This window comes from Hippoglossus stenolepis, chromosome 21, assembly GCF_022539355.2.
Source record: "Hippoglossus stenolepis isolate QCI-W04-F060 chromosome 21, HSTE1.2, whole genome shotgun sequence".
Lineage (NCBI taxonomy): Eukaryota > Metazoa > Chordata > Actinopteri > Pleuronectiformes > Pleuronectidae > Hippoglossus > Hippoglossus stenolepis.
The window spans coordinates 2,879,140-2,893,036 of NC_061503.1; the positions used below are offsets into that span (position 1 = coordinate 2,879,140).

The 13,897-nt window shown below is 43.2% G+C and overlaps 1 protein-coding gene across 1 annotated transcript in view; it reads left to right on the top strand.

Moving 5' to 3' along the window:
- The window catches only part of ca10a (carbonic anhydrase Xa), a 242,363-nt gene that overhangs the window by 94,830 nt on the left and 133,636 nt on the right, over window positions 1-13,897 (top strand). Inside the window, exon 3 of the mRNA XM_035144864.2 lies at window positions 2,425-2,567. Within this exon, the coding sequence (XP_035000755.1) occupies window positions 2,425-2,567 (143 nt within the window). The remainder of the gene's footprint in view (window positions 1-2,424; window positions 2,568-13,897) is intronic.

Genomic DNA, 13,897 nt, shown 5'->3' on the forward strand with positions numbered 1-13,897 from the left:
CACCATGCTGTGTCTATATTAGACCTATTTGTCATCTTTTGGTCAGTGAAGGAGAACGTCTGGATGGTTCTTACAAGGTGATTTGAAACACAAGTGGTTACAGCGACCATGCAATGGCATTTTGTCTCACTTACCCTTATTTAACTGCATAGGGACTTCTACATAGAGCACGATATGGTGAGCTCTATATACTTACATCTATTAAACTTTAAACTGATAAATTGTGTCCAAATTACACCCCACTATATTTGCATTCTTCACAACACACATGCCAAGTGTGAAACCAATTAGAAAAGCGGTTCTCGTGATGTGCGGTTCCACACGTAATAGAAAGACACAGATTTCTGTAATTAGGAGATGGATTAACACTGAATACATTTTTCATCCGACTGATGGCAGTTGGTAGAATAACGCAACACAAATACAATATATATACGTGTATTTCCAATTATTATGCTATAATAAATTGACATCCGGCAGGTACGAGGTAACATTAGCATTCATTTGGAGTTGTGTTTCTGCCCTGTTATCTTGTTATGTGGCTGTCTACACCACCTCCTGAGGAAAACTACCTGTCTGTGTAGCTGCTAAATGCTCCACCGTGTTTACCAGCTGGTCTCTAACTTTGTCTGTCTGCTGTTTTGGGCCGAGCATGTCATCCTCACTCGGCTTACTATTTGTCACTGAAAACTGTTGCGCCCTGCTGCGGTGGAGAGAGAGTGCGCCGTAGAGCCAATGGAATGAGCTGAAGAGCCTAAGAGGCCCTGTAAAGCTGAGACGAGCTGCAGCCTGTTGGTTTTACCCGTGGTTAGTGGAGAAACGCGGATAAAAACACGATTCCTGGCTCAGATCGCTGAGTCACTTGTGTTTGTTGAAGTACTTCAGCTAAACGACACATTCAAATCTGCACATAGCCTCAGCTGACATGTGTTGGTAGAAAAGGGCAATGAATACACTGGCACCTGTTCCGCTTGACTCCATGTATTTATCTGAGCCGCGTCGCGGCGCCTTCTCGGTAGCACGTCTATGAGCACCGCAATCTCTGTTCCTCCAAGTCATGTAGGATTTGTTGACTTGCTGAGTCTTGAGCTTTGAATTCACGCTGCGCTACGTCTGCTTCCCTCTGATTCACGAGGAATTTGCATATTTTCAAATTATCTCTGCTTTTGTTGGAAATCTCAGTCGAATTTGCATAGCACAGTTCCAGTGAGTCATCTCTGCGTAATACTGTGTTCCTAAATGGAGAATTCTGCTCCAGGCTGCGGCAGATATTGTGGCAAAAAAAGACGCCTCTTGCTGGAGTTGACAGTGATAAGCCTTCGCTTCCTATCCTGAGAAGGAATTGAATTCGTGGTCCCGGTGGCCAAGTCTTACATAAGAAAATGACTGGTTGAGATGCCTATCACTCCCACAGTGCTGACATCCTCTCACTGTGCCATCCTGTCCTCTCAGTCTTATAGCGCACGTGTTAGCTGATTGCAGGCCGATTCCACTTCTCTCGACTCTGTGATATCTCCTCCATTCAGAGCGAGGTTTTGCTAAAAGTCACTGGAGATTAGTTGCGCTCCGGTAAGTTTCTTGATTCTCATCTGGGCACTTTCTGCTGCAGTGTGTGCGACCGGCAATCCATGCTACTGTATCTTCAAGATGGATCATACAAGTGCGTGGGAGCCTCATTGCTGAATTATTTGACAATTGCATTTTAATGGGTTCATATGTAGCACAATACAAGAAACACGAGGGCAGCCTAATGGCGTTACTGCCAAAGCTAAGTAACTGACAGGAGTTTTGGCACGGTGCAAATTTTTGGTCCTGTTTATAATGAAACGTGGTCCTTATTAGACAAATTGCACATGAACACAACTCTGATCCCCATCTGTATATTGCACATTTAAAAAAATGTTTAATTATCTCTACTTTTGTATATAATATTTCTATTTTTAGTGTACTGTATATTTTCCCTACTGCTACTTTCTTGTGCTGCTGTGTCGTTTGTGAATTTCCTCTACGGAGGATAAATAAAGGTACAACTTCTCTTATCTTATTCGATCAAATGGATGTAATGAAGCTTGATTCATGGTTTAACTGTGATTACGTGAATTCCCTAAAGGGACACTCCACTAATTTCCCACATCAAATCAGTTCTCTCACGATATGGACTGAAACAGTTTCAGATTTTTTTATAGAAATATCATTTTAGTGCAATCAGTAGATTAAATCCTGACATATTGTTACAGGCCAACAAAACCTCACATCCTTTCAACTGGGCTGATAACTTTCCTCCCATTGTTAGTTGGGCAGGTCTGAATACAAAAAAAAACGTGATAACGAAGTCCGAAGACCTCTCCATAGAAGGTCGTCCTATCTCTTCGCCGCACATGCTCCCCCCCTTTTTAACGCCTCATTGTGTCTTTTGTGTTGCAGTGCCGTCGTTCTGGGGACTGGTGAACTCGGCCTGGAACCTGTGCTCGGTGGGGAAGAGGCAGTCCCCGGTCAACATCGAGACCAGCCACATGATCTTTGACCCCTTCCTCACGCCCATCAGGCTGAACACAGGTGGCCACAAGGTAAAGACACACAGATGCAAACACGTGCATACTCTCCGCTGTCTGCTTGATAGATTGGGATCTCTTATGAGCCTCTTTGTGTTGCTGGTTTCTAAGATATTGCTCCTATTGCCCTGGTGCTCGTCACGATTGTGTTGCCTGTTGTTTGGCTGTTGTAATTTGATAAGGCGTGTCTCCCTGATCGATGCTCCTGACCGGGGGTTTTTTGTTGGAAGACAATGTAAGCTATTTGTCTAACGAGCGCCATCCTGGAGATAATATACAGGACAATCCACCTATTCACAGGATGCACAATGGTCGTGTTCTGTGCAGGAAGACCCGCAACTTTATCTTTGGGGCTTTACAGATGAAATCCTGCAGCTTAACGGCGGATTAGTCAAGCGTGCTGTTTATTATTTTCTCCTGTACAGTGGTGTAGCGAGGACTCCGATCTTTTTCCCATCCTGTGCCATATGACGGCAGCTAATTGGGAAGCCCGCACAGATGGGCTGCTTTCACAAGTGTACAGTAGCATGGCGAGATTAGTGTTATGATTAGTTTATGTGTACATGCTAGCAGCAAGTACAGGGTAAGCCTGGGGCAACAATAGAGCGTATGGGACGCCTTGCATGTTACCACCCACTGAAGGGTGCAGCTGTTCTAATGTCTTCATCTTGATTCTGAAATAGACCCACGCGCTGTCCTTGGCCTCCTGTCTGATCAGATTTTGGTCCTCGGGCCTCTTACTGGAGGACGTAAGTCATTTAAGAATGAATGGTAGATCTGTCTCCGCTCTGAGACTATAATAGAATTGGTAGGGAAACCTGCGATTTGAATAGTCGCTCACACATTTTCTCTGTGGCATAATTTCAGCTTGAAATAAAAATTAGATTTAACAATCCCTCCTTTCGCAAGGGCTCCCCTGCTGCTGCCTCAAGGACTTCACTTTGAGAGCAGCTACCCTGCAATGTTTCCGCAATAAGGACATCAGTCACAATGGCACACTTTTATTGCTCTTAGGATGAATCATAATGAAAATACAAAGGCGAGGAGACGGAGCGGGCTCGAGACTCAAAGAATGGAATAGCAAGAAATGTGCCACCTTGAAACTGTTCTTTCATAAAAAAAAAGAACAGCAGGTTTTTTCGTTTCCTCAAACACAGAAAATGACCAATGTTGACGTCGTCTCACCGAGCTTTACCTCTCGCTGTTTTGTTTTGGCGGTGACGGTCACTTCTTCATCCAAACAGATTAGTGGCGCTGTATCTCTTTAATGTCTGCAACTTGTTTCTTCGGAAACTTTTTATTATATAATCGCACCACCGGCTCTGCTAATCTCCATGACAAGTACATCGCTCCACAATAAAAGCCTCCCGCTGGTTCTCCGGTGGAGAGCTTTTACAGTAAAGCAGCAGCAGAAGGAAGCGTTTGGTTTGCATAAGCAATTTTTTTTTTACGCTGAAAAGACAGCTCTGATATAGCTAATATAGAGCAAGCCCTAAAAAAAGAAGAAAAAAGCTAATATAGTAAATAAAGAATTGTAACGGTACAAGTACTGTGAGTTGAAAATATTTGAGCCATCTAAATGTAGTACCACTAGAAAGGGTCGCGTTGCTTTAAAGTTCCAACCAAAGCATCCCTGACCCTCCACAGTGTGTTGTAATGCTCTTTTGATTTGATCCATACAGATACATTTTGAACTGACTTCATGACTTCTGAATTCATATGGCTGGTCAAATTTAAAATAAGCTGTTGTAAATGTTACTTTTAGGCATTTTTATCATAAATAAAGATGCTTTCCTCTTTCAGCAGACCGAATTTCTGGAAGAGCGACAAATGAAAATGAGTCACTTCAGGTTGATATTAGCTTATTGGGTGTTCAATATTAATGAATCGAACATTTTTTTTTAATTCACTAGATAGGATCAGGGCTGTAGATGTTACGGGTAACACAAAAAAGGAAAACCGAACATAAACTCACAATTTGTCTTGATTTTACAGGAAACATCAAATCCAATAGTTTTAATTTATGTATTCCTTGTATTTGGTGTCCCAATCTTGTTAGGCTTGAAGAACTGACACATTGACAGCTCACATTAACACCCACACAAAGCAAGCCCAAATTTCTCATTTGTCTCCGAGGAAACTTTCTCTCTCTCGCTTTATCTTCCCTCCCTCCCTCTCTCTCTCTCCCTCTGCAATGGCCTAAATGTAATCTGTTGTGTCTCCATCTCTCTGAGCACCTGAGCTGTCAGCCGGTGAACACGAAGCTGGCTTCACCTTGTCAGTGCTGATTCATCCCCGCTCTGTCTCCGGCTGTTTGGCAGCCAGTCAGCCTTGGCCAAACGCTACAGAGATCGGTAAAGAGCTTCCGCTTCCACTCGCCGTAGCTCAACTCGCCACCTCGACACGGAGAGAGCTTAAGGCCACTTTCTGCCCAGGAGGGAAGCAAAGAGGAAGATTAACCCTCCCTTACAACACCCCCCCTCCTCTCACAACACACACACACACACACACACCACAACACACACACACACACATGCTCAAAAACTGCATAGGGAAAATGAAGTCCTCTTTTAATAGATTTTTTGTGCTGCCCTGTATTCCGGCTAATGAATAGTTAAAGGAAATTTAATTGACCTCCAAAGAGAAATTTTAATTAATGGCAGGGAGACATGCAAGGCTATGCACGATGGATTGAAGGCATCATAGTTATTAAAAAGGCAGTATTAATTGAATATTTACTCTGCCATAGATAAGCTGCAATTACTTGAAGAGAGTTTAATGAATTTAATCACTTTGGAGGTGGAGAGGTGAGAGAAAGCGTTTTTTGGAGTCCTCACTCACTTCGTGAAGTGTTTCCAGCACATTTATGAATAGTGCTTATGGAACAGGATTAGATGTCCTTTGTCCCTTTTCGCCTGCTTTATTTCTGCTAAACGCACAGGGAACCTATTAGCACTGTGAAACATTCGGGGACATGGGCTCCTCCGTGCTTTTGTTCTCGCAGCTTTGAAGTCAGATGCGTGCAGCAGAGCATTGTGAACACCAGTGCCAGGTGGCAGATTCCATAAAACAAAAGGGGTATTTAGTAATGACACATCCTTTAAGTGGAATTCGCAGTTCAGCAGAAGTCGTGTTTTTAAAGCTTTTAATCACATTCCTGTCGCTAAACAAGCTGCAGAAGATCGTGTAAGAACATGTGTCTCGTCTGAACATCAGGCCCCGCGTCTACTTCACTTTCTGTCTCGTTTCGTGTTCCTCTGTTCATGAAAAAAAAAACATCTTCCTGTAGTCCTGATCAACCAGATGAGCAAAAATCTGACAAGCCTGTGTGTTGAATCCTGTGTGTGTGTGTGTGTGTGTGTGTCATTCTACTGGCAGCTCCGAATCTGCCTAATTACAGGGAGTGTTAGGTAGAACAACAAACAGCAGGCTCTTGGATGGCAGCTGTACTTTCACTCTGGAGGGACAAACTACATTTTTCCAGCCAGCCATCCAATCAGATATCAATCAGAGAGCCAGCTAACCAGTCCCTAAATCTCTGTCTGCACATGACTTTAATATCCTGTGTTTGATAGCAGGTGTTGGATATCACTAGAGTGTGTGTGTGTGTGTGTGTGTGTGTGTCCTGTGTGTGTGAAGCTGTCTGCAGTTCAGTGCTGCTGCTGCTGTTGGGTCTTTTCCAGATCGGATCAGTGCAGATGTTTACAGGTACATACATGTGCTCCTGGACCGATAGATAATGCTTTTTGGCTGTGGTTACCAGCAGCAGATGGGCAGATGCCCTGTAACCTGTATGCACACTTTCACCGGTGGATCCTCAAGGCTTTAGGGGCTGAATGTAGTTTTTCCTTTTTTGTTTTAATCCTTAAAACAATTTGAACAGCTGTAGTTTGTGTTCTGATTCCAGCTCTCAATCATTTGAACCTAAAAAACAATGAGCTGAGAGTGACAGAAAATCAATTGCACTGTCTGCCTTATCGGTTTCAGTGCAGAAGCACAGCTCACAGCTCTGTTCTGCTGCAGATTGGTGCTACTGCTATCTGACCTGCTAGCACTAGCACACCTTTTAAAAGAAAACTCATAACGTTAGCGTTTATTGCAAAGCAAGTGTTGCATGTTGTGATACTAGTGCTCATGGGTGGTCTCAGATATGTATATCAAAAAACAATTTTTAGGCTACCAGGCCTTTATGCATTGGTATCTCATTTGTCCTTCCAGAACTGCTATAAACATCCTACAATAAAACCTCCCTTCATTAAAGTCATGATGTTCAGCTTGAATTTAAGTGTGTCAGAGAGATGTTTATAATATAATATAATAATTACAAGAATAAAATAACTGTGGGGGATGAAGTTTGTTATTTAAGTAGTATTTTCTATTAAATCAAACCTTTCTCTCAAGTAATCATTGTAGCATTGTGACAAAAAAATTAATAAAGGGCAATTACCACAATACCCAGCATGCCTCAGTCACATTTAAGGGTCACTTTGTCACTTTCACTTTGTCACTTTGAGTTTAAGCCATCCATCCATCCATCCATCCATCCAACCATCCATTATCTATACTGCTTATTAGGACACAGGGGAAAGGGCTGGAGCCAATCCCAGCTGGAACTGGGTGAGGGGCGGGGTACGGCCTGTACAGGTCCCCAGCATCTTGCAGGGCCAACATACAGAGACAAACAACCTACGGTCAATTGAGAGTCTCTAATTAACCTAACCCCGGTCTGTAGGTCTTTGGACTGTGGGAGGAAGCTGGAATATACAGAAAAAAAACCTCCTCAGACACGGGGAGAACATGGAAACCTACTTTCATTAATATAAATGTCCACTCAGCCAATCTGGTCTGGCTGAGCTCCCCTGGGTTTTCAAACTGGACAGAATGAGCTCTGCCGTCAAGAGAGGGATTATGAAAAACAGCCGAAAAGTGCATGCACACTGCAGTGATGATGGAAGTGAATGGCAGGGGCAGATCCGGGGGGGGGCATTGGCTCCATGCTGAAATGTGAATTGCCCCCTGAAGTGCCCCTGTCCTGTAAGTAGTCTTTTAAAATGAATAATTCTTCTTAAATTGGTCACTTATTATTAACAACAACAACAATCATCATAATTGCTCAGCTTATTTAAACCTTTTTGAAGTGCACAATGTGCTTGGACAAGGGACAATTTTCAAATGATGATTGAAAGATGTGTGGTTTTGCTCAAAGCTGTAAAACTAACAAGTAAACAAGGAATGACTTAAATGTGCACCTTACTGAAGCAGTGAACCTGTAAGTAACACTTGAAGCTCACTATCTGCTTCTTCTCTGGTGCAGTCACTCATTCAGCTCTTCTTATTTGCTGCTGTCTCATACAGTTAATCACAATTCATCATGTGACTCTTGCTTTGAGTCCTTGACAATTTCCTTTTAAATTTAGCAACAAATTTACACAAATATAGTAAATAAAACCTGTCACTTCTGCGACTGCCACACTGCCAACTAGTGGTTTTGATGGTGACTCATGTGATGTCCAGATATATTTCAAGTTCTGCTCTTATTACAAAATGGGAAATTCCACTAATGCAGAGCAAGTGAGAGTGTAACACAGTCACATTCATACCCGTGTCATGTAGTAGCGTCTGCTGCTGAACACAACAGAATCAATGGCCTGACAAGTATGAGTCTTCAAACACAAGCTGATGTCAGCTGCAAAAGACAGAGAAGGCAGCTCAGTGATGTAAATATTCAATTATGCAAATAGTGGATTCGAATGAATTTGACACGAGTTTGGGTTGGCTGGAGCAGTGGAGTTGTCGCGGCATTACAAAAGAGAGCGGGGCCCCGTGCATGAAAACTGCAATTACTATCATCTGACAGGGACCCCTTCTCACTCAGGCTGGGAGATTGCTCTAATTGCCTCAGCGATGCAGGGGCATGGGAGACAGAGAGGGATTCTTCTCATGCCCCCCCCCGCACCACAGATAGCTGGACGACGTGTAACAGCGATGTCGGAGCCAGCATCCATGGCGTATCCATCTGTGAGCCTGAATCTCAATCACAGACCGCTCAATGGAGGGACTGAGGGAAGAGGGGAGGAGGAGGGGGGGGAGTGGCGAGTGGCAATGATGACCTCAAGACCTTGCTGTAGGTGTGTCTTGATGGTTCACTTTAAAAGCCACAGTAACGGCAAAAATCTGTCAAAGCTAAGGAGGAATTTTGACAACATACCATGCAACAGCAAGCGGCTGGCTGGACACAGATGGTTGTCTTCGAGCAGTGCATGGCTTCCTCTTTGAGTATCCCCAAAAATAGACCGATGAGAGGAGTAGTTAAGCTCCAAAAATCAGCTTTAGATCATCAGAACATCGTTAAAAAGTGTCCACATTCACTAAAGCACGGCACGGCAGCTCTGCCTGCTCCAGACGTTCGGCGCAGTTCTCCAGCTTGCGACGCTTTTCCATTACTTTCCATCGCAAGTTTTAAAGTCAAATTGCTTTCTTGACCCGACAGCCTCCGAAGCGTGCATGTGTAGGTTTGAAGAATCGGAGCAACGCAGGACTGGCGCACTGATTTATCGAAAATAACCTGGCATCGAAACCCACGAGGACACGGGTCAGTATGTGACAATTCCTTCGATCAAGTTAAGAATCCCCTGATTCACTCTACAAATGCCTGGTTTAGTCCTTGGTACACATGTGAGAAAGCGGCGCCCTGAGGCAGACAGACAGAAAAATAAAGGTTTTTAGGTAAGAGAGTATTTTTTACTACATTTTTGATATTGAATAATATCAAAAAAATGGAACAACTATCCTCGGCCTCCCCGCCATTATACTATTTAAACAATCCCTCCAATCATCGCATCATAGATCAATACACACACTCCATGATAAGATGATTTTTACAGCGATCTAGCAGTTAGTTAAAGAAATTGGATTCTACTCTGGTTGCTCATCGATTCTACATTAAAAATGTTAAAGAAATGTTGCCTTGGGTTTACATTAACAAAGCTGAAATGTTCCTAGAACAGGTGGTGTTTTTGTTCTCAGAATGTCATAATCCTTTTTAGCGTCTGCTTACAGCGACGGTGTTTGTCTTCAGCACACAAGCTCCCCTCGCCTGAAATTGATTTAGCACAGTCTGTGTTTCAGTAGGTACATCTTGTTGCCTTAATTTCACAGGCATTTGATAATGTGACAACATTCTTGTTTGTTTATGCGCAGGGAAACATTGAGTTAAATAGGCCACTTTATAAATGCTGTGTCCTTTTTTAAAGTTCAAGTCGGGCAGTAGCTATAATTTGTCATCGGTAAATCCAATTAATTGACCAAAAGTAATGGTGATTCATTTTATTTTTATTGCTTGGAAAGAGGTTCCTTAAATAGCTGAACATTGGTAGTTTTAACTAACAAACAAGAGCAACTAGTGCATTTATCAGGACCTATTTTTAGCTGCGTATTAATACATATTTGAGTATTTCCACAAGCCGGATGTTAACTGCTGTAATTTATAGCCTGGCCAACACAGAAGTTTTGTGGCTGATACAGATATAAATGTTTGGGAATTTAAACATATATGATCGAAATATATCAGCTAATAGTAATGTTTCAATATGAACACATAACATAACCAAACAATTTGATTATTACTTTCTTTTTTTTAAATTCTGAATAAGATACAACTTATCCTCTATTCTATTGGACAAGCTCTAAAATGGTGGCAGTTAATTGACCTTAAATCCAGTTTCCTGTTTCTGTTTGACATTTTCTGTTTCTGAATGGTTGGCCTGAACAGTACACACAGATTACACTTTATCTGCTGTGACTTAAAATCAGCACGGCCAGTGGATCTGATTTTTATTTTACTGTCGCCCTTGTAGTTGCTGCATCTGATGGTCACACACACGACACATAAACCCCCCGGTTGTTGTATCTGTTATAACAAAAGCTACACTTTCCATTGACTTGTATTTCAGTGATTACAGGGTGTGACATCCCTTTTTGGACTGTTGCACTGAAGATATGTTTTTTTTTTGTTGTCACATCTTTGACTGAGAGGACAGAATAAGTGGATAATCTCTGGAAAATGAGAATAAAATCTGTCACAACACTCTGGGATCAGGATCAATAGATGGCTTTGCTGTAATTGGAATTTGCCAACTCAAATAAGTGCGTTCAGTCTTCAATTGCTCTCAAGCCTCTCCTTCCCAGTGTGCTGGTGCCGGCTCTACGAGTACAGCTGCTGTGTCAACAATTGTTTGTTCCTCCAGTCATATTCAATCACTCCCTCCTCCGACTTTGTGTGTTAGTATCAGATGTTTGATGCGTTTCACTGCGACAGAGAGCAGCGACTCACCTCGGGGAGCGGACTTGATTTGAAAGTTAATTCAACATCAGAATGAAACTTTTGATTGTGTGTTCGCCGCGTGTATTTGTTTCGTGTATCCTCTCCGACAGGCTTCAATCAGCTGCATGGTCACCCCCCCCGCGCTCCGTGTGCCGTGTGTATTTCCCTCCTGGGTTGTTTTTTCGGGCCTCAACACGCCGCTGTCACGCCTGTGAATCCTCTGGCCTGGTTAGAGGCATTGGATTAGAGATATGTGTGTGCTCACAGATTGAGAGGGGCGATGGCCGCTGTGTGCATTGGGTGTGCGCAGCAGCATATGGCAGGATGATTCACAGGGAAATGGGTCAGACCCGGTAGTTTTACTGCTGCAGTCTCACAGCACGGACACGCAAGCGGAGGGAGGACTCTGAAACTGCACAGCATGATGCACGGGGCTGCCACCATCTTAGCGTTACAGATAGCTCTCATACCTCTAATGAAAGGAGCCAAAAAAAAAAAAGGCTATTACAAGGATTTCCTGTTATTGGTACGGGGAAAAAACGCATTCCAACTTTATTAATGGATTTGGAACGTACGATTTTCCCCGGCCTCAGCAACTTGTTTCCAAACTTCTCCGTCTTTGCTGCCCATCGATGGCTCATCTCTCACAGAGCCCGTTAATGACCTCACCAGGGAGACGGCTCTGTGGTCTTGTGCCGTCTGGGGTTCTCTGGGGCTTGTCAGCTCTTTAACTGATATGGAAAAAGTTTCTTACAGCTTTGGTATTCATATATTAACCAAAGAATCAAATAAACCCAAAGACAATTATCACTCCACTGCAGTTTCCCTCAGCTCAGCAGAAGTTACGGAGCCTTTGGCGTCATCGTTTTGTTTACACTCTCTCAGCTCCCCTCAGCAGCAGAATGTGTCTCTAACCTTTTTGGTTGCAAATGTTACTGCATTACTACACAATGTGATGTATTTTCTGACTACAAATGTCATGATGATGTCCTTTGTACCATATAGCCTAATCATACATTATACGGCTATAAGCTTTAGGTTGTATCTATAGTCCTGTAGGATGCAGAGATAGCTGGAAGAATGTATTTTTGAACTATGCATGGCAACATTTTTGAATTCCCTTATCAGACATCATCAAGTCATCTTCCATACACACACACAATCTGGATATTACATTGATTTACATTGATTTCCTGGAGACTTTAAACTTTTGAAACTTAACCAGGACACTAGTATTGTGCCGCAAATGTATCGGGCCCACTCCACATCCAGGACATGGTTAAACCTTACACCCCAGCCCGTCCACTCCGCTCGGCATCGGCCAATCGCCTTGCTGCTCCCTCACTGCGAGGGACACCTAGCCACTCAACAGTATCCCTGCTGTTTGCCGTCCTGGCTCCCAAATGGTGGAACGAGCTCCCCATTGACATCAGGACAGCAGAAAGTCCACACATCTTCTGCCGCAGGCTGAAAACACATCTCCTCCGACTACACTCAAAGCGCTTCACTGGACAGTTTTACATTCACCCATTCACACACAGTGCATCTATGTGCAGCACTTTTCTCTGTGAGAAGGGACGATTTGGGGGTTCAGTATCTTGCCCAAGGACACTTCGGTATTCGAAATGAGGAAGACTAAAAAGAACTGCCAACCTGCTGGTTAGAGGACGACCGCTCTAACCCCTGAACCACAGCCGCCCACATACTTTAACCTAACCTAACCTAACCTTAAAACATGTCTTCACCTTAAAATATAATGATGTCGAGTTCTGGACTTGTTTTTTGTCTCCGTAATTAACACAAGTCACTCTATAATATGACTGTGTAATTAGATTTATGTCCCCACAACATGAGTAATATCTGTAGCACACACACACACACACACACACACACACACACACACACACACACACACACACACACACACACACACATGCTGTAGTGACTCTGGGTCTGCTGGATGCGTTTGGGAACTACATGCCAACATATTAGCGATCAGCTTTCTAAGATATGTCAACTTTTATTGTTCTACTTCCCCCCCCAAGGAAACATAAAATAAACCGATTTGATCATTTTATGTCACACTAAAATCTCCATAATTAAAATTCCATAAAATTGAATTTTTTACGAAAAAATGTTCAATGGGTTTCCTAAAGAGATCCAGTGTATTCAGTTTTGCAATAAATATGTAATTATAGCAATATACAATTTATTGATAAAAATGAGATGGAAATTTGGATATGAATGGATCTTCCAGTATTGGCAAAGCAATTCACAGGTCTGCCTCTAATAGAATATTAAGCTCTCTTTATACGTAATGGAAATTACAGAGGAAGCCCTCATACCACGGGTCACTGGCTTGATACTAATTCCCCCAAATACTACCTGTGCAAGATGTATGGGTCCGATCTGACCAAATCAGGCTGGTATAATTAATGAGGTCGAGCCAAGGTCCACTGGGACTGTGCGGGTCTTTGTTGCTGATGAAGACGGATTATTTAACCTAACAAGATTACTTGGCTTCTCAGAACTTAAACATGCAAATCAGTATTTAAGAGTGCAGTTACTGGCCGGCCCTGTCACACCAGGCCTGGCAGCCCTCGGGGGCGGGGGGGGGGCCTGTGGCAGCTGAGGCAGAGCAGACTGGCAGATGAGATGAAGGAAGAAACACGGGCATATGTCCCCGCTCCGGAGAGACCGGTCCTCCCACCCACCCACTCAGCTCAGCAGGTTTAAAACAGGACTAATGTTCTGTGAGAGCAGGAGAAGCAGAGAACAAGCACAACAGTTAAATGTAGCATCCACTGCAATAAAATGATTGATGGGAAAACCTGCTACAGCTAATAATAATACCACATGATAAAGTCCTCCCACTGGCCAAACTGATTAAGAACATTAGTTAGGCAAGTGAATAGGATGGAGCCCTCACAACATTTAAAGGTAAGGGTCTGCCTTCATTTCACAGCGGGCTCTGGGGCCCTCCACTGACACGGGTGTCCCCTCAGGGACTATTTCTTTAACA